The sequence below is a fragment of the Sebastes fasciatus genome, chromosome 5, assembly GCF_043250625.1.
Source record: "Sebastes fasciatus isolate fSebFas1 chromosome 5, fSebFas1.pri, whole genome shotgun sequence".
NCBI lineage: Eukaryota > Metazoa > Chordata > Actinopteri > Perciformes > Sebastidae > Sebastes > Sebastes fasciatus.
In genome coordinates, this window is record NC_133799.1 from 10,314,613 (window position 1) to 10,334,775 (window position 20,163).

The 20,163-nt window shown below is 38.3% G+C and overlaps 1 protein-coding gene across 2 annotated transcripts in view; it reads right to left on the minus strand.

The window, feature by feature from the left end:
• LOC141767561 (G-protein-signaling modulator 2-like) overlaps positions 1 to 18,218 on the minus strand; it is a 23,548-nt gene extending 5,330 nt beyond the window's left edge. The window contains exons 1-9 of one of the 2 annotated variants that reach the window (XM_074634998.1): positions 18,067 to 18,218; positions 7,489 to 7,710; positions 6,976 to 7,111; positions 6,470 to 6,609; positions 4,254 to 4,377; positions 3,881 to 3,996; positions 2,046 to 2,201; positions 1,269 to 1,377; positions 860 to 1,025 (exon numbers count right to left, since the gene is read on the minus strand). In XM_074634998.1, coding sequence (XP_074491099.1) covers positions 860 to 1,025; positions 1,269 to 1,377; positions 2,046 to 2,201; positions 3,881 to 3,996; positions 4,254 to 4,377; positions 6,470 to 6,609; positions 6,976 to 7,111; positions 7,489 to 7,710; positions 18,067 to 18,203 — 1,306 coding nt within the window. In that variant the 5' untranslated portion in view covers positions 18,204 to 18,218. Of the gene's footprint in view, positions 1 to 859; positions 1,026 to 1,268; positions 1,378 to 2,045; positions 2,202 to 3,880; positions 3,997 to 4,253; positions 4,378 to 6,469; positions 6,610 to 6,975; positions 7,112 to 7,488; positions 7,711 to 17,950 lie in introns of both variants that reach the window. The other variant, XM_074634999.1, reaches the window with a different exon arrangement.
• Between the last annotated feature and the right edge of the window lie 1,945 nt (positions 18,219 to 20,163).

The following is a 20,163-nucleotide window of genomic DNA, read 5'->3' on the forward strand; positions in this document are numbered from 1 at the left end:
CTGTGGAGTTTTCTAGTAAACACACAAAAGTTACGTTTACATTCAGTGTTGCTCACCAAAACTCTGTGTGTATCCCTGAGATCTAACAAACATGTTGATTGTGTGTCCTTCCTCATAAAATATTTGCAAAGTCAATTTTTGAAGTGTTTTAAATCCTGCATTGTTTACATTCACGTTTACTAGCTTGCAGTCTTCCTCTTTCCTGCCTTTGTTGGCAAATTGCTGTGTTTTGTCACCTGTACGGTGACACCATTGGGGACTAATGAAAAAACTACTTCATAGTGCTACTATAGGTTAAAAATCATACAGGGTACTCTGAAGAAAGTAGGGCTGTCTTTGACCAAAGAAATTCGACTAACACTCATACAATTTTGTCGACTAATCGATTGATCTGTAAAACTGAATTTCTCTGCAGAGAATCACACAAAAGCACCAGTTTAAATCTTGTGTTTACCAGAGATGTGCTCATTAGTTTCTTGGAAATAAGTCATTAAGCGTGAAAAAAGCATGAAAATAATTAATTAAAGAAATCTTAGTTGACTAAGACTAAAATGACGATTAGTCGACTAGTCGCCTAAGAGGGGGCAGCCCTAAAACAAAGCATCACAACGGGAGGCAGCCTTTTCTGGAGATTGGGAAAATAGATTTTCCATAGCACACGATTTCGCGTTATTATCACTATCACTATTATCAGTTAACTTTGACAGCCCTAGTACATAATGATCATTTAGCTGGGTTTTCTAGCAATCATGCCGCTAAAATTGCAATTATACAGATTCACAAGTGTAATGGCATATTGCTTCATGTCCCAAAATTGATTTGTCTAAATGCCCTGAAAATGACAGGAGCACAGATTTACCTTGGAGGCTGGAGAAACCTGGGTAGCTTGCTGACAGAGCAGAACTGTTAGTGTTGGTGTTGCGGAACATGTTGGTGTGGATGTTGGAGTTGGACTTCAGGCCTACTACCATCCGTAGGTCCGACAGGTTCATCCTGGCTGTCACCTCACCGCTTTTGTCTCCAGTCTGCAACATCGACAACATCAAGGTTAATGTAAACAAAGCTTAATGTGAGCATATCACTCCAAAACATACTATTGCCAAATCTGGCTTTGCAGTTTGTATGTCCATAATAATCTTTAATGAATGCATACATACAAAGAAGACATTATTCCCTGCTGTTCCCCATACAACCAGTAGAGGGGGGGTGTGGCCTGATGGCAGCTACTGATTGCCCTCTGAGGGAGAAGGTAAACAGTAAACAGTCACCTCTTTGGCAATCTCCAGATGTTTCTCAGCGAAGTACATGGCTTGCTGATGATTCCCCAGGGCGGTGTGGGCATTTCCGAGACTCCAGTACGCTCGTCCTTCCCCGACTCTGCAGCGGGACACAGAGGGAAACAGGCTGAGCAACTTCAGCTGAGATTACGCAAGAATGGGGAGGGCATTCATCAAACTATCATACAGTGCAATCTCAAAAACCTGATCTTAACTTGCGCTTGTGCTCATTTCGCAACAACAGCTGGTGTTCAACAATTCCATATTTATCACAGCCAGGGCGCTTCACAGCAGCCCACTGCTCCTAAATGCAGAGGTTAAATTTCATGCATGTACCTGTATGTATGCGACGATTGAAATAAAGTTAAAATCGTCTGTGTACACATTTCACAGAGTATACAAAAATGCTCTTATTTTATTTAAGAATAAATATAAAATGTGTAATCTGTAAATGGATGTGTCTCTTGCCTGCCTAATTAAGACCTGTTTGCAGATATGCATGTGAATTTGCATCTCGTCGCTGGAATTATGTGTTAATGACATTAAATCCCATTGCAAGACCTCAAAATGCTGTTTCCTTGTGACTTTGTCTGCTTGTCAGTGTTTTTGCAGTTTACTGTAGCTTCATGGGTGTTGGCAGTAACACCGCCACCAAATCTTGGCGGGTAATTAGTTCAGGCGCCACCCACAGGGATACTGTACATGCTCATTATACTTCAAAGACAGTTTGGTGGAAATAAAGCAACAAATATCTTTTATGGCCCACACCTGTCACTGAGGTCCTGAGCAATGACCAGATGTTTGAGGTGGTAATCAATGGCTCTCTCATAGTCCTGCAGTAGTGTGTAGGTGTTGCCCAGACTGTAACAGGCCTGGGCCTCCACTGCTTTGTCCTTCAGAAGCCTGGCCAGCTGCAGAGTCCTCCTGAGGGCGAAACAGAAGAGGAGGAAGACGGTCAAAGAATGTGGAGGGTGGGAGCAGGAGCATGATAGTTATCTGCTACTTTCTTCTCTTTCTTTGTTGCAATTTTCCATGGGCTTCTGTATCAAGAAAATGCTGGAGTAAGGGATTGAACACTTGTAATAAACTAATGCTACATGTCTGTACACGTCTGTGGCTGTTTAAAAATGACTGTGTTCTTTATATAATCAAAGCGGTAAGTCTTAAATGTACTTCAAGTAGTTGTAAACAGACATTTTAAGTGTTTATTAATGTACAATGTTTGTCAGTAATAATAACTTGTACTATGAAAACATATATATTAAAATGTTTACTACATTGTCATTCATTTTCTGTTGAAACACTTATGAATGCCTACAGGAGGAGTTCTACCTGCAGATAAAAACATTAAACCTCTGCTTACAACTACATTATAGAGCGTTATGAATTCATTAAATTATTAGATACTGCTTATAAATGCTAAATAGCGGGACATAAAGTAAAGTGTTGCCAACAAAACTCAGCTGGTGATGAACCAATTTCCCCATGGGGATCATTTAAGTTTAATCTAATTTTTCCTAATCTAATTGTGTTATGGTTGTAGAAGAGAAAATACATCTTCTTGCTTCTGTCACTTAAAGAGGACCTATAATGCTTATTTTCAAGTGCTTACTTGTATTTTGGGTTTGTACTAGAACAGCTGGCACATCAGCTGGCCCACTGGTGTGTGTGTTGTAAGAAGTGTTGTGAACAATGTACTAAAATCTCTATTGTACAAATAATAAAAATGTCACTATTGGTAATCTGGGTTCCTCCTGGAGCACTGAGCTCTGTCTTTAGGGATATCTCTTTGCCTGCTCCTCTACTGTATGCATGCATCTTTATTGCTGTAGAAAGAGATAAAAGATGTGTGGAGAAAAGGAGGAATGAGACAAAAATAGGGGAAATTAGGTGATGAAAAAAAGAAGTTATGAAGTGCTGTATCAGTGGGATGAAGAAAGAAATAAGGAAAAAATATAAAAGAATGGAGGAAGAAAAAAAAGGCAGTAATAGTAATAGAGGCAAAAGGAAGAAAACGGGTGAACGAAAGGAATGAGAAGAGAGAAAAGATATTAAAGGATGACCTATTATGCTTATTTTCAGGTGCATAATTGTATTTTGTGTTTCTACTAGAACTCCCCAAATGCCCAGTTTGCTCTGATTGGTCAGCTGGTCCACTGTTGTGATTGTTCAACCAAACCAAACCAAACCCTTTGGACTCCGCTCTAACTAGCTTTGTTTGAGGGCGTGCCAAACTAGCCATTATGCAAATGTTTTACTTGGTGACATCACCATGTTATGGAACAAAAGGCAGGACTTCAATCAAGGCGTTTCAAGAGCAGTTTCTTTGGGGGGGAGGAACTCCCTTTGGTGTGGACTTTTGGCTTTGTCACTTTATAGACCTTTTACATGCACAAAAAATATGTAACACTACATGAAAAGGAAAAAGCACAAAAGCATAAATAGGACCCCTTTAAGATGTTACAGTACAAAGAAGAAAACATTTCAGGATCAGGAACATCAGTGTACTTGTTTCCTGTCTGAGCATGATCATGACATACAGAGATGTCTGCAAACGACCATCACAAGGTGAGAAAGTCATCGAGCCTCACTTGTTTACTCACTTGTAATGACCAGCCGCCACTTCAAACTGGCTGAGGAATATGTGAGCATTGCCAAGGTTACAGTGGGCCCTCCTCTCAGCAGACTTATCCCCAAACTCTTTAGCGATGAGCAGCCGCTGCCAAAGAGGACAAACAGTAGGGTGCACTCAGCATTACTCAGGTCAGGATTAACGGGAAACGTTTTTTCTCAAGACGGTCACAGGACTCACAACCATGAGGTCAGACAACATGAAAATGCATGTGGATAAAAACCTCTACATCTTCTTCACACGTTTGTCCAATATCAACTAATGTTGTTAAATGTCTATCAAAGGCCTTTAAAAGTACAGGGAACGAAGCCAATTTGAAGCAGGCGTACAGGTTTGCCACCTACCTTTTCATGTGCAGCTGCTGCAGTGTCAAAGTCACCCAGAAGATAGTAAGTGTTGCCAAGGTTACCGTGGGTACGACCCTGGGCTGCCCGATCACCCAAGTCCTTCACCAGACACAGGTTTGCTCTTTGTAAAACAAAAAAAAAAACACATTTACACAGGGACACATTTTAACTGCTTGATTTTCATTGAAAAAAACATTTGTGTTTTCATTTTGACTGACAACAGTCAGTGAGCCCTCACAACAGAAACAATCCTTTCCTTTTGTTTCCTTGTGATGAATTAACTGGATAAATAATATACAGTATATACATTTTGACAAAATAATCTTTTTTGTGATACTTTTAGTATGATTTTAGTGAATTCAGAGGCTAGTAAGTGATTGACGTACCACCACCTGTTAGCATGTGACAAGGTTTCATACTTGGATTCAAAAGCTAGTAAGTGGACCTTGAGTTAAGATTATTTTGTCAAAATACTATTTCCATGGTCAAGACTGAACTTTCACTCTCAAAATGGGAAATGGAATGGTAAAAGGACTTTTATATATATTGCATTTATATAGCGCCTTTCCAGTCTTCCGACCACTCAAAGCGCTTTACGCTACATGTCAACATTCACACACACATTAATATACCGACTGCCATACAAGGTGTCCCCTGCTCATCAGGATGTAAACTAATCATTCACACACACTGTGTTTGGTATCTTTGCAAAAGACACTTGGGGACATGCTGACAGGTGGACATTATATATACACTGTATAATACCACCATGGCTACATGTCAGTGGCAGTCGGCAGTATTTTCTCTCCATTTACACAGATTTTCCCTACAGGCTGACTGAATAGACAAGCGTGCGCTTCATCAACAACTTCTTAACGCTGCCAAAAAGTAAAAGTTGAGGCAGCCATGCTGTGCTTTAGAGACAACTATTTTTGTTACAAATATTATACAGCATCCAACCAGTCACAAGTATATTACATTTTATATCTGAGGAATTTGGCTGGCAAACTTACAAAAAGTAACCACATAGGAGGTCAGCATCTTACTCGAGGAAACTTTTACACAAAGTAGATCAGTGGGCTGATGATAAAATATGAATATGGTACTGAGAATTATGTTGTACATGATTTATTTAAAAAGAAAAGATCTCTTATTTGCCCAGCTGAGATCTGGTATTTTCTTCTTCTCTGGAAGAAGAAAAGTAGATTTGTTTTTACTGGGAGCTGCGCAGTGCTTTGTTTAGTAAGATAAACAGATTTTGTTAGTATGGATGCTGCACAAACACCGAGTTTGCTGTTCACATATGAAACATTTAAATTATCCAGTTACTTGGGGAAAGCCTGGGAGACGAGAAAAAAAGCCCTTTATCAGGATAAAGTGTAGAAAGTTCTTTTCAGTGTACAGTGAATTTGAAATTCTTCCACATAAATATGTTATTTGAAAAAATATAGAACTATTTATAATTAGGGCTGTCAATCAATTAAAATATTAAATCGTGATAAATCGCATGATTGTCCATGATTAATCGCACATTTTTGATCTGTTCAAAATGTACCTTAAAAAGGGAGATTTGTCAAGGATTTAATACTCTTATTAACATGGGAGTGGGCAAAATGCTTGCTTTATGCAAATGTATGTATATATTTATTATTGGAAATCAATTAACAACACAAAACAATCACAACTATTGTCCAGGTCAAGGGACCCCTTTGAAAATGGCCATGAAAGTTTTTCCTCGCCAAAATTTAGCGCAAGTTTGGGGCATTGTTTATCCTCCTTCGCGACAAGCTAATATGACTGACTAGTAATATGGTTGGTACCAATGGTTTCCTTAGGTTTTATAGTTTTATATGATGCCAGTATCTTCATTCAAGCTTTAAAACTGAGCCTGGTACAACCACTGGAAGATTGATTGCGTTAAAGAAATTAGTGCCGTTAAAACAGCCCTATTTATAAAGTAACTTTTTTCTGCTCTTTTGTTTTTGTTAATGAATTACCTGAAGATGCATGTTTTATAAAACAGCTGGTTTCTTGTAATCCCATGTGGGCTAGGCCAGATGTTTGGCGTGACGCAGAAAAAATAAAACTAACAAGGTTATTGTGGGGAACAAACCTGTGACTCAAGCTGAGGTCTCAAGTCACTTATCATTCCTCAGGGCTTTTAAAATAAATGCAAAACAACAAACATTCAATGTTCAGTGCTACCAACTCACTCATAGTACTGTGCAGCTTTCCTCAGGGCTATCCTGGCCTCCTCTGGGAAGTCTCCTGGCTCGGCTCCAGTCCAGCAGATGCTCTTGCCATTGGCGTGGTACACGTTCCCGAAATTATACAGCGCCCGAGCCTGCCCAACCTACAGCACGCACACCACATTTTCACAGACGGAAACCAGCGTGACCAGTGCTGTAATTATATACTTAAAATACACTGACACCAGACCTGCTTGTTTGCCTGCATGCGGGCTGGCTAACTATTCTAGATGTTGGTACGCAGTCATCGTGCATACCAAAACTGTTCTGTGGCTGCAGAGCAAGTCATGTGGTACGATTGAAAACAAATTTGGATCCATTTATTCTAATCAAAGCAAATGGGCCATTTGGTCATTGACTGAACTTTTGAATTACAGAATAATGAAAAGTCATCTATTGTCAGTTTGCTAAGATAAGGAACTGAAGGAGTGTTTCACCTAAATAACTTGTGGTTCTGATATAGGACCCACCTTGTCATACATGGCTCTGGTGATCTCCAAATGTCTTTGGCAACAAACCACTGCTTCATCATACCGTCCTAAAAGCTTTAATGTGTTCCCAAGGTTGCCACTGGCTTTTGCCTCACCAAGTTCATCTCCAATTGTTCTGGGATTTCAAAGGAGAAAAAAAAACATTAGGAAATAATTAGACTTGAATATTAGCGGAAGTGTATGAGTACGAAAACACAAGAGGCAAGAAAGTAATTTACAGCTGCAAGCAGCGATACAGTGGAGTCGAGTCTAGCAATTTAATCATGGCGGGGGAAGGGGTGATTAAAAAAGTTTTAGCATTAGTTCAGAATATATTGTTGTAGAGTTTAATCTTAAAATCTTTGGATCTGTATAAAACCCGTATGTATGTCGCTAACCCTGGTTAAAATCTTACCAGCAGAAAACATGGGTATTTTTCAAGGTTGTCCAATCTGTATGAAAAGGGTTGTAGTTTTAAAGACAAACTAATATTAAGGTTGTGAAACTGTTTACCTGGTAAGTGTGAGGTCATGCCGATGGTACTCCAGGGCTTTGTTATACTCTTGTAGGTGAAAGTAGGCATTGCCCAGCTGGCTGTAGATGGCGCTGAGGATTTGAAGGTCCTCTGTTCCAACCTGGATGGCCGACTCAAAGAAGGACACACCGGCCTGATAGTCACCTGCCTTACAGAGCCGCTCACCTTCCAGAGCCAGGTCCAGACACGATGTCTCCATCCTGCAGGGAAAGGGGATCTACGTGAGAAGTGAAAGTGATCTACATGTCCAAAAGGCATGATATTGTTGAAATACTTCAAGTGGCAATCTCGAAGATTTTCATTTAAATAAATGTCTGTTATAAAAGTCAGTATCTATCGCCGAAAGAGGCAACACAATGGTGATTGGAGTATTGCAATATTTATATATTTGCAGTATAACGAACTCTGTGGCGGCAATCCGGGAAAAAATGCTGTATTAAGTTACTGCTAATGCAAACGGAACATTTCCTACTGCTGCTTCATATTAAAAGCACGGTCATTTTTGCAATTTTTGGACAGTGGATCGGTTTGAAATATTGCAGGGAGTAATGGAAAAAGGAGCAAACACAATGAGCTGTTAAATGAAGAGCTCCAACTTCTCTCAGTGAGGTAACCAACTGCTTACACTTTGTGCAGCATAAAATCAGATCACGATTTCTTTATTAAACACAGCAATAGTTTCTTTTGCTTCCCCCAGTATTCTAAGACTTGTAGTATTAAATCGCACTGGATGTTACCAGTAAATGGGGTGTCGCTAAATCAACCAGGACTGAAATATTTAGGATTGTCACTTTGCAACTACATCAGGACCAGACACTAAAGGCCCTGACACACCAAGCTGACGGTCGGCCGTCGGACAGTTAGGAGCCGTCGGTGACTGTCTGTCACCCTAGTTTTTGCGGTGTTTCCCGCACCATTGGCTTAAATTTGACCCCTACTTTACTTTAGTACACCCAGAGGAAGGGCTTACTGTATTTGTTACTCTGGACATAGATACAATATTTGAGACAAAACAGCTTGAATACCATAATTGACTGCAATGTCAAAATGAACTAGAAGGGCAGCAACTAACATTATTATTATATTCAGTATCGATTAATCTGCCAATTATTTTTTCAGGTAATTGGTTCTCCAAAAAGATATTCAGTTTACAGAAAATAGAGATACATTTTTTTCCCAAAGTGACGTCCTGACATGACCTGCTTGATCTGTCCCACCAACAGTCCAAACTGTAAAGATATTCAATTTAAAATAATGTAGAAGAAAGAAAGGCAGCAAATCGTCACATCTGAGAGGCTGGAACCAAACCAAATTTCTTAAAGGATAACGCAATTATCAAAACCTTTGTAAATTAATGTTCTGTCATTCAACTTATCAATGAATTGACTAATTGCCATAATTTTAAACAAATATATACTATACAGATACAAGAACAGCAAATGTTAAGCAGAATAAAGTCCAGACCACATGAAGCCACAGACAAGAACTATAAATCTAAAATAGGACGGAGCATTTCCTGTCTGTCGTGACCCTAAAAAACTCCAAAATTACCCTGGAACGAAAACATGTGCCTTACATTTAACCATGAACACTAAGTAAACTCAGATGTGTCATTGTATAGCCTCCACACCCTTCCTAAGACGCAAGATCATCCTTTTTTGTCAACATTAAACTGCCAGTAATGGAAAGAAACCGAAGTGAATCCAAACGATTACATCATATGATAGTAAAACAAATCCAGTCATGCATGGGTGAACATGATATCCAGCATTTACTTCATTTGTAAGACGCCGTTTCAAGATACAATTTCAAAAGCTGAATGTTATTTATTCCACTTGACTGATCCTAAATTTGGACGAAACAATGCTCTTCTACTCTGTATTCAGACATTGAATCCAGTTTATAAACATAACCTCTTTCTATCTCTTTTCTTCTACAGAAATGAAATATGCTAACCTGACTTTTGAGATACAATTTGATTTTAGTGCAGATCACATGAAAACAAATGACAATTACTGACATTCATTTTCATTTGTATAGTCACAGGTTTATGACTCAAGGCTTGTTTTTTGATCTCTCAATGTCACCCATTGAAACAAGTGGGTTAAGCACCTAGTTCTCAAAGGGTTAGGTTAGTACTCCCCCTCCCAGTCAGTCTCCTGACCCCCCAACAGACTGCAACAAATTGCTTTAGGAAATTGATGGTTAATGTTAGGGTTAAGGTCTGCAATTCCCAGCAAATACAACAAACTACACCGATCAGCCATAACAATATGACAGCATGGGGCACCCTGACCGGTCTGCGGCTACGCAGCCCCATACGCAACAAACTGCGATGTACGGTGTGTTCTGACACCTTCCTATCGGAACCAGCATCAACTTTTTCAGCAATTTGAGCTACAGTAGCTCTTCTATTGGATCGGACAACACAGGCCACCCTTCGCTCCCCACATACATCAATGAGCCTTGGCCGGCCATGACCCTGTCGCCGGTTCACCGGTTTTCCTTCCTTGGACCACTTTTGGTAGGTCCTGACCACTGCAGACATCCCACAAGAGCTGCAGTTCTGGAGATGCTCTGATCCAGTCGTCTAGCCATCACAATTTGGCCCGTGTCAAAGTCGCTCACATCTTTATGCTTGGACATTTTTTCTGCTTCCAACACGAAGTTCAAAGTTCAAAATGTTCACTTGCTGTCTAATATATCCCCTCCACTTCCAGGTGCCATCGTAACAAGATAATCAATGTCAGTGGTCTTAATGTTATGGCTGATCGGAGTATATTGTATAAGCTGCAGGACTCATTTATTTATTAGCCTGTCCACTCAATGGATTAATGATTGAGAAATTACTGACCAAATGTGGCTTCATATAATTCACATATTACAAGTCACTGTTGTGCTGCCTTAACTTACGGCTTTAAACTCAGAAGCTTCCCCGTCATCTCCATTCACCGGTACTACTTAAACACACCTTGGTGGCAAGGATTGAAGTATTTAATCTCGACTTGACAGCAGGGACCTTCTTTCAAAAGTGAGAGTTGATGTAGAACTTCATAAACTTATATTAGAAAATGTTTTATAGATCCACACAATTAAAAATAGTGTTTGCTCTTGGTGCTTAAAGATATTCTGTGGACAGAGTTTACCCAAGCATGTTGTGAAACCTAGGGATGAATCTGCCAGCAATATTATTTAAAACTACAAAATAGAAATACTTTGCTTCCTTGTCTAGATTAGCATGCTTCCGGATATATAACAACAATTCATTACCTTGAGTCGATGCAGAGTGACATAACAACACTTAGGCCCACATACCTGTTGCCTCTCCCCATTCTGATGCACTTAAGACAGTTTGACACGACGGACATTTCACGCTTCCCGATCAATCTCTGGAGCAAACACAGCTCTTTCAGCACATCACCCTTTACCTTCTCTTCCTTCACGTGCATACACATAACGCACGCAGCCACAGAGTCCCGGTGTCATTAAAATAAAAGAAGACACGGTTCCCTTGGATCTGCTGCTGTCCGTCAGAGCGCTCTACTAACCCCGTGGTAACAGCAAAACAAAGGACTTAATCCTCTCAGCGTTCACTTCGACCTTAGCGGTCAGGAGCCGGGGCGAGAGATCTTTTGTTTTAGCGAACACAGATTAACACCAGGTTGTTACTGAGCAGATATGAACGAAGAGACCGTGGTCAGCTAAGTTTAGCCGATTGTCGTATTCCTCTATGACTTAGCCATTGCTAACCTGCATCTATAAGCCTGATGGTGTGTGTCACTTCCAATTAGGCCAGACCTCAGTGGTAATTATAGCCAGTTTAAGTGGCTCCAGTGAAGCCTAAGGCTATTTGCTCAACACTCCAAGAAATAATCATTCAGCCGCAGGCAGCCTGGATATAGGAATTAATCTATTAGCCCCTCAGAAATAATTTACCTGCATGATAATATATACATTTTAATGAGATCGGTAATTCATTGTTGGATTTACATAATTCTCAATGATTTCTTTGGGCAAATCCCACCAATCCTTCAGAAGCTTCTAGTAACTCAGCTGTAGCCGATCCAGGTAAATCCACTTGTCTGAATTAACTAAGAAGTCTGCACCAATGTGCCCTCTAGGGGGAAGAAACAATACGTTGCCTCACCATTAGGTTGAGCACAGGGACTGGAAAAAACCATGTGACATTACAGTTGGCACCTCAGTTGACCAAAAGCAAGCTAAATCATTATATAATGAGGGTGAGTAACCCAGCCTTAGTGCACAGGGAAACGTTTTAGACTAGTAAATAATCAAAATGATGCTTTCTAAATGCCTTCTCTCGCCAAAAGCAACTCAGAGTACAGAGTCACTGTTAGTGCTGCTGCTCTTGTACCATTTGTCCTTGTTGCTTTTGAAAACACAACATCCTCCTGCTATCTCCCATTTGGAAAAGGGCGTTAGTGCTGAAGACTAGACCAGCAAGAATCTGGTTATCAGATTGTATTCAGTAACGAATGAGCCTGCAGGTTATTGACAGGAAGACTGGAATTCATTCAGAGCAGAGGAAAAAGTGCCGATGGGACACTGACTTGACAAGGCTCGTGTGTAATGCCTAACATTACAATGGGTTGATGCAATACATGCCGACTCTACCCAGCAATGACATTACAGCCTGCACACAGATGCATATTCTCACAGTTGTTTCAGTAGTGCCATGAAATATTTACTTTGTGGTTAGTAAGGACCTCCTGTAGTCTGCTCAGCATCTTTCATCAGTTAGCCAATAGGGTGTCATGTTACTGACACAGAAAAACTGTTGGTACTATCCTAACATCTATGTGGACACACAACTCTGTAAAAATACCTATAAAAACAAGTACAGGCAGGTGTAACCAATAATAAAATATAGACTGATATTTGAACAGTTAACTGATTATGTCTAATATAGAACAAAACCCTTAAAAAAAAAATCCATTAGGGCTGCTACTTATGGTTGATTGGTCAATAAAAATTTGAACCAGCAGATATTCACATTTAGGTAGTTTTAACCAAAGAACATTGGCGTTTTTGCTTAAAAAGCCAAAACAAAAATGAGACCTTAATGTGAAGGATGCAGGCCGTTTTTTCGGGAAAATCCAACAAACGTGATGTCATGCCCAAAGTTATATCGGGTGAAACCCGTCTTGCAAAACAGGAATGTGACCGACGCTGGGGGGAAAACTTGGATCAACATCGGCTGGGCCTTCGATTCATGGAGGGACCTTAGTTTGGTTTTGGGTATCACGGACCCCGAGCTGGCAAAATTCCTATTGGACAGGTAAGCTAACATTACTCCCAAGCATGTGAAATACATAGTGATATTGTGGATTAAGCTGTCAATCAGTCTTGTGTGTGTCGCCTCACTGTTTTGACCGATGCTCGCTCGCGTCTACGTAGTGCGAGCACAAGCGTGAGCAACAGGACACTGACTGTCGTTGCCTTAATGGCCACAGGTGTCACTGTTAAAAAGCAATTTCTGATTTTTACATAAAGTCCATTTAACTAACTAATTGTTTCAGCTCGAATCTATATCAAATATTAGGAGGTAAGTCTATAATCAAAGTTAAAGCATTCAGGCTATCTGCTTTTATCACAGTATATGAAGCACAGAAATCTGTAAACTTCCTTCAGATACTAAGCAATGAAAACAGATCATTTTGCAGTCATCTCAAGTCCACAAAGATACTATATTACGGTTAATGTGACACTGAATATGCAGCCTACCTCTGGCGGACATGAAGTAAATGCTCCCTGTCCCGTACATAGAGCAGAGAAACGACGCCATACATGACAGTCAGCCTGGTAGTCCTAACCAGAGCCAGAGACTGAACAACATGATGGATCCCTGTCAACTGCCAAGCTAAAGGTGTATCTGAAAAAATCTGAAGTCTAACTGACAAGGACTCGTCCCTGTGAAAGACTCAATACTGCCATGCATGGTTCCCATTGGACAACGCCAGAATTCAGCCGTCCTACTATCTCTGTCACACCTCTTATCTTGAAACTGGAGCTGGGAAGCGAGAGTAAACACTCACTGACACACCGTCATGTGCTCGCACCAGCAACATCTCATTTCATTCATTCAACACAATCAATGGAGTCCTTTTGAAAGGACGCAAATGGGAAAGCACTTGAATCAACAATGCTCTACAGTTTAAATATATTCACTGAGTCAATTATTAAGAGATTAGTGGATCAACAGAAAATTATTTGGCAGCAATTCTGATAACTTGTTAATCAATTAAATAACTTTCTGAGCAAAATTTTCTAAAATGTGAATATTCGCTAGTTTTCTTTGTCCCCTAAGATAGGGAACTGAAGACTTAAAACTAATGATTTGATAAATTCACTGTTTTATAGACATACATTTCGTTGAGTTTTATAAAACATTTGACATTTTGTAGACCAAATGGTTAAAAGATTAATAGAGGAAATCAATGACAGAAAATGACCAGAAAATGGTGAAACATTGATCAGTGTTTCTCAAAGCCCTCAAATCTCGTTTTGTCCACAACTCAAAGATATTCAATTTGAGGTCATAGAGGAGTAAAGAAACCAGAAAATATTCACATTTAAGAACATCTTTTTTTTTCTTAAAAAATTACTCAAACCGATTAATTGATTATCAAAATAGTTGGTGAATAATTTAATAGTTCACAACTAATTGATTAATCGTTGCAGCTTACAATTTTCCCTCATGTTTCTTAAAGACACAATATGAAACTTTAACAATAAGTAAAATATAGAAGACATTTTGTGGCCATGTTATCAGATAAACCTAGATAGTACTGGGTGGGATATTAACTTAATATGTGGTTAATATGCTGCTCAATTCTACACGGTGGTGTTCAGATGATGTTAACCTGCTATAAGGTGCAGACTGAGTGCGCAGAAAACCCACACCTTTGAACCCCTGCAAGAAGGATTCATCCTATTTGTGCCAAACTCCCACGAGCAAACAGAAACTTTAGATTCAACAGACCAGACAACATTTTTCTATTCTTCACACGTCCCATTTTGGTGATCACATGCTGACTCACTGTGATCTCTTTGTTTTGATCTTTGTGCACATACCGTTGCATTGAGCTATGCTGGACTTGTTTGCCTCCCTATTGGTTTGATGAGCCCTTTATCCAATGACCTCATTCACTGACTGAAGTGTTTTCACGCAAAGAACTCCAGCTGACTGCACGATTTTTTGTTGATTGCATCATCCTGTAAACTGTAGACAGCGTAGTAGGCAAACATCCCAAGGGTGCAGCGACCGTGACCACAATGTCTGGCACCAATCACACGATGTTCAAAGTCACTTTAGCCCTTTGTAATATTTGTCGGTAACTTCATTTGTTTTGACCTGTTTGCATGTTTTACATTACTGTATCCCTTGGTGTTTGAAATGTGGGTTGTAGCTATCAAAGTAAATAAAAAGAAAAGCAGCATATGCAATTGAAAAATACTGGCACCTTTCTATAACAATCCCTCATTAAATGCAAGGTAAAAAGCTGCAGACTGCACTCAAAATATTGATATACAAACAGAATATCAATAACACCGGGACAAACTTTGCAGTTAGATTTCCACAGTTCATTTTTACTGCCTCTAACCAGGTAGCATTGTAAAACTGAAGGAGAAATTCAAGAGGAACTGAGATGTATGGCCATGTAAAAACAAACAACGGAAAGTACCAAATACATGTCCTTTCACTTTTGATTTTGTCTATAAAAATCTAAATTGATATTAATGTAATGCTTATATTATCTGTTTATCTTAACTATTGCTAATGTAGATCTCTGAATTGCTGGGATGAATGATGTGTGGGCATGTTGCAAATTAAGTGAGAGCAATTAGTTGTCATTCATAATTTTTATTGGCCTAAATAACAGTCCTGCATCAGAACTACAGCTGCAACGATTAATCAATTATTAATCGCCAACTATTTTGAGTAATTTTTTAAGTAGTGAAAATTCTCTTATTCCAGCTTCTTAAATATGAATACTTCCTGGTTTCTTTATTCCTCAGGGATGTACCGATGCGACTTTTTTAGGCTCGATACCGATAGCGATACCTTGGCTTTAGGTATCTGACGATTCTAAGTACTGATCCGATAGTAGTGTTTAATTAATAAGCTGTATGTGTCACTGTGTGGAAGTGACCGGGATCATTCTTTTATGTGTAAGGCAACAACAGGCTTGACTTAAACATCGCTTTCCTAACATTGTAAAACAAAATGTAACAAATAAATACATAGATAACATAACAAACTTAGTGACTTGTTATTTATAATTAATTGTACACCAACAACTTGGCAAAAAAAATCTTCAAAATTAACAGGAATTACAGCTCAGGTGTAAACCGTTTCAATGCAGCAACAAATTGGTCAAAACGTAAACAGGAATAAAAATTCCAGTATATTGGATGGATAGATGGATAGACTTTGAGCCCCGAAGGGAACTACTACTTTAAACTAGATAAAAGAAATAAAAAAAATTGAATTAAAGATGTCTCTGTATAGTATATAAACATAGATTTGAATAGATCGGCCCTACAGTCACTGACCGATCCAGCTATGCGAGTCAGCATCAGCCCAATATCTGATCCAGTATCAGTGCATCCCTATTATTCCTCTACGACTTTAGAGAAACATTTTTCCCCATTTTCTGGCATTTTATAGACTAATCGATTAATCAACAATGAAAATAATCGTTAGTTGCAGCCCTAGACAGAACCAACCTAGGAATGTGTGTGTATGCTAGCCATAAAAGTTGAAAACCCTAAAGGAAGTTCTGTTTTTTTTTTTCCACCACAGGAAGGGCTGGCACAGCAATAATGTGCAAGGTGTAAAATATGGCACGGAAAAAAATTTTGTTTCTTCACCTGCAACATTAAAAAATGCTCTTACTTGACTTTCTTCAGTAGAAGAATGGTCACTTGTGTGGAAAACTACAAATGAATGCAAGCATAAAACAGCTCTTTGCTCTTTGAGTAACTGTCATTTAGTCACATATGCTAGAGATCAACCATAACCATTTCAATATGCATACACCCAACCAATCCCTGTCCAATTAAGGGATGTTCTCCAAAGTGAAAAACAAGGTTTCTTTTGAAGAAACCATCATTGGAGACTTAACCCTAAAACCCTGCGTGGGAAAAGAGGTTAAGCTGAGTTAAAATGGAAAACTGAGCTGCAACAGCATCACAGTAGGCTGCTCTGTAATCACAGCCTTCTTACATTAGTTAGGGTTGCTTCATCAAGAAGTGAAAGAAGGAGGTATTTATTTATTTTGTCTTATCTTTTATTTTATTTGTTTTCTTTGTTAGATATGTGAAATACATAAAATGTCATGTCTCTCTTTCTTTGAAATTCTAACTACATTTCATTGTATAATTTAATTATTAATATTGTTAGTCTGTCTGTATGTGTATATATGTAAATTTTAATAAAAATATTGTTTAAAAAAAGAGGGAAAAAAAGAAGAGAAAGAAGAATACACAAAAATGTAAAACTGTAGAAAAGCCACTCAGTTATTGTAATGAGAGCAGATTTAATACTTGCAATACATTTCCATTTTTGTGCCTTAAAAGTATCAGCTCCTGTTATGTGTTGTTTTTTGTTAAAAAGGAAAAATAGGGAAGCTGCAAGTTTTTTTGTTTTTTTTTAACAAATTCAGATTTACAAACAACATGGCTCATATATCATTGAATTAGAGTAAAATGATAAGGTGCATACAGAACAAGAGCAGATACAATATGTAACATTATACATGAAAATAATAATAAATTAAATTAAGGGCTAAAGGGTTGTACCTGTAATTTATATTCTTCTATTATACTAAGAAGTTTCAAAGCATGTTTGTGCCCTAAAAGTATCAGCTCCTGTTATTATGTTGTTTTTTTTGTTAAAAAGGAACAATTATGTAAAATTCAATAAAAATATTGTTTAAAAAAAAGAAAAGAAATATACACATACAAATGTAAAAGTGTAGAAAAGCTACTCAGTTATTGTAATGAGAGCAGATTTAATAATTGAGATTAATTACCATTTTTGTGCCCTAAAAAGTATCAGCTCCTGTTATGTTTTTTTTGTTTTTGTTAAAAAGGAAAAATAGGGAAGCTGCAGGTTATGATAAACTTATTCCCAGCTAACTAAATCATGGTGACACATTCATGATGATGGCTGTTTGGGAAATGACAGACAGCTGAAAATGAGTCAGTTTAGTGTGAACATGCCATCACATGCTCGCTTGTTTGACTGTCTGTCTCACAGCAGAACACTTAATATAGTAGAGACACGTTTTAGTCTGTTAACATGAAGACAAACTAACTTTAAGAACAGTACAGCAACATAAGTTTCACGCTTTTTACTAGAATTGGAGCACGACTGTTGCAAAAACAAACTTGTTCAGGTATCATTTCACCTACCTCAAACTGCAGTATACATCACAAGCAATGGCTTCAGCTTCAGAAAATAGTTCCACCAACTTTAAATCGTCTTAACTAATCTTTTTCACCCAGTGCTTTACTACTAAACTACTCACTCGTCTGTCTGAGAGGAACAAGAGACGTCGTTGTCTCGGAAACCAGAAGTTGAAGAAGCCACTCCTCGCGGGAAAATCTGCCTCCAATTAGGATTCCAACCAGTGATGCCTTCAAGTGTTTTCGGAAATGTCGACATCGCTGCTTAAATGTAAACGAAAAGACCAATCAGAGTAGTAAAAAGATAGGCTTTAAATTTGATGTTGCAAAAGGACATTTTTTGTCCCTTACTGGATGGATTAAAGTTTTATAGAGCAACATGAAATGCAAATAGCTTAAATTAATTCAGCAGCAATTTGCCAGATAGTTAGATTTGAGGGTCTCTACCGCCCCCTGTCGCACAAAATTGGCTATTCGACTTTCTAAAATAAAGCTACTGCCCTTGCCATTTAAATATAAAATATATTTTAAAAAAAGATATAATTAAATCTGTTTACAAACATGTTTATAAATTCTAAACTTGGAAAAGGGCAAATTCCGAGGAGCGTGTGAAAGCTGCAACAGGTTTATCAAACATTCCAAACAATTTCAAAATAAAAGTCTTTTTATGTCCATTTTTGTAACTTTTGGCTAAAAGTCTAATCTCTAATCTCTAATGTTTGTCCCTTACTGATGGATTAAAGTTTTATAGAGCAACATGAAATGCAAATAGCCTAAATTAATTCAGCAGCAATTTGCCAGATAGTTAGATTTGAGTGTCTCTGCCGCTCCCTGTTGCACAAAATTGCTATTCGACTTTCTAAAATAAAGCCACTGCCCTTGCCATTTAAATATAAAATATATAAAAAAAATATATAAATAAATATATTTACAAACATGTTTATAAATTCTGAACTTGGAAAGGGGAAATTGGCTATTAGAATTTCTAAAATAAAGCCACTGCCCTTGCCATTTAAATATAAAATATATAAAAAATATATAAATAAATATATTTACAAACATGTCTATAAATTCTGAACTCGGAAAGGGGAAATTCCGAGGAGCGTGTGAAAGCTGCAACAGGTTTATCAAATATTCAAAAAATTAAAAAATAAAAGCCTTTATGTCCATTTTTTTAAACCTTTGGCTAAAAGTCTAGTCTCCAAAAGCAAAGGTTATAAATATGTTTTATGAGGGATCTGTTGAAGCCCAGGCCTATGTCAAAATACATCTACAGCTGATGAGGATTGGAAGATATTAAAATACAAACAAAAGCTCAATATCAGCTACTGAGTGGACCTTGTGGTGTTTTTGTCAACTGGTGTTTCCAAGGTCGGGAATGAACTTTTAATGTCAACATTTCTTGTTTCCATTCTATGCTGATCAAACACTTCAAGATGCCACATCTTACACGGTCACACACAAATATTTACTGTCAACCAGCCACATATGCTCCCTAACTTTACCAAAAATAATTCTGTACCAACTATGTTACTGACAGATCTGCTATATCATGTCATTTCTACAAGAGTAAAAACAACAAGCATATGCTAATAAATGTAATATTGACCATTTGAGATTATGCGATAAATTGTACAAAAAAGGATTTGCTCTCAGTTCAACAGGATGGAAAGGATAAGAGGTTCACTCACACCTGAACTTTCCTGCTTGTATAGCATTGGGGATTTCTTCTAGTGCAGAAATCTATGCCAAAAAGCAAGAAAACAGAGAAAGCAGGGAGTAACCCTTCAGTCCCTTTGAATGAACACATCCTCAAGTTAACCCTCAATGTTAATTTGTCAGAGAATGGCCAAAGTGTGGTACTTGAATAGATGTCATGGCAGCATAACAGCAGTGGCGCAGCCTCTCACTTTGTTTCAGGATGGTGATTTTAGCCTTTTTCACTCATCTTTCAAACCACCTGTCCTCTCTGTCAAAAATGTGTACTTTGCTGTCCCCCAAGGAGTTTCTACTGTCCTTTAAATGAAGACAGACTGCTGCTTCTTGACCTGTGGGCTTTGCTCTATCTTGGCTATGTTTCATCTCCTGATAGGTCTCTACTCTGTATTTGTCATTGCTTTTGGACTGCTCATTGCTCTACTTGTGTTTGGGGAGTGTTTTTTTTATAAAGGGCAAGTTCCTGAAAAACACAGAGATGCTGTGTTTATTGAAGATCAGAC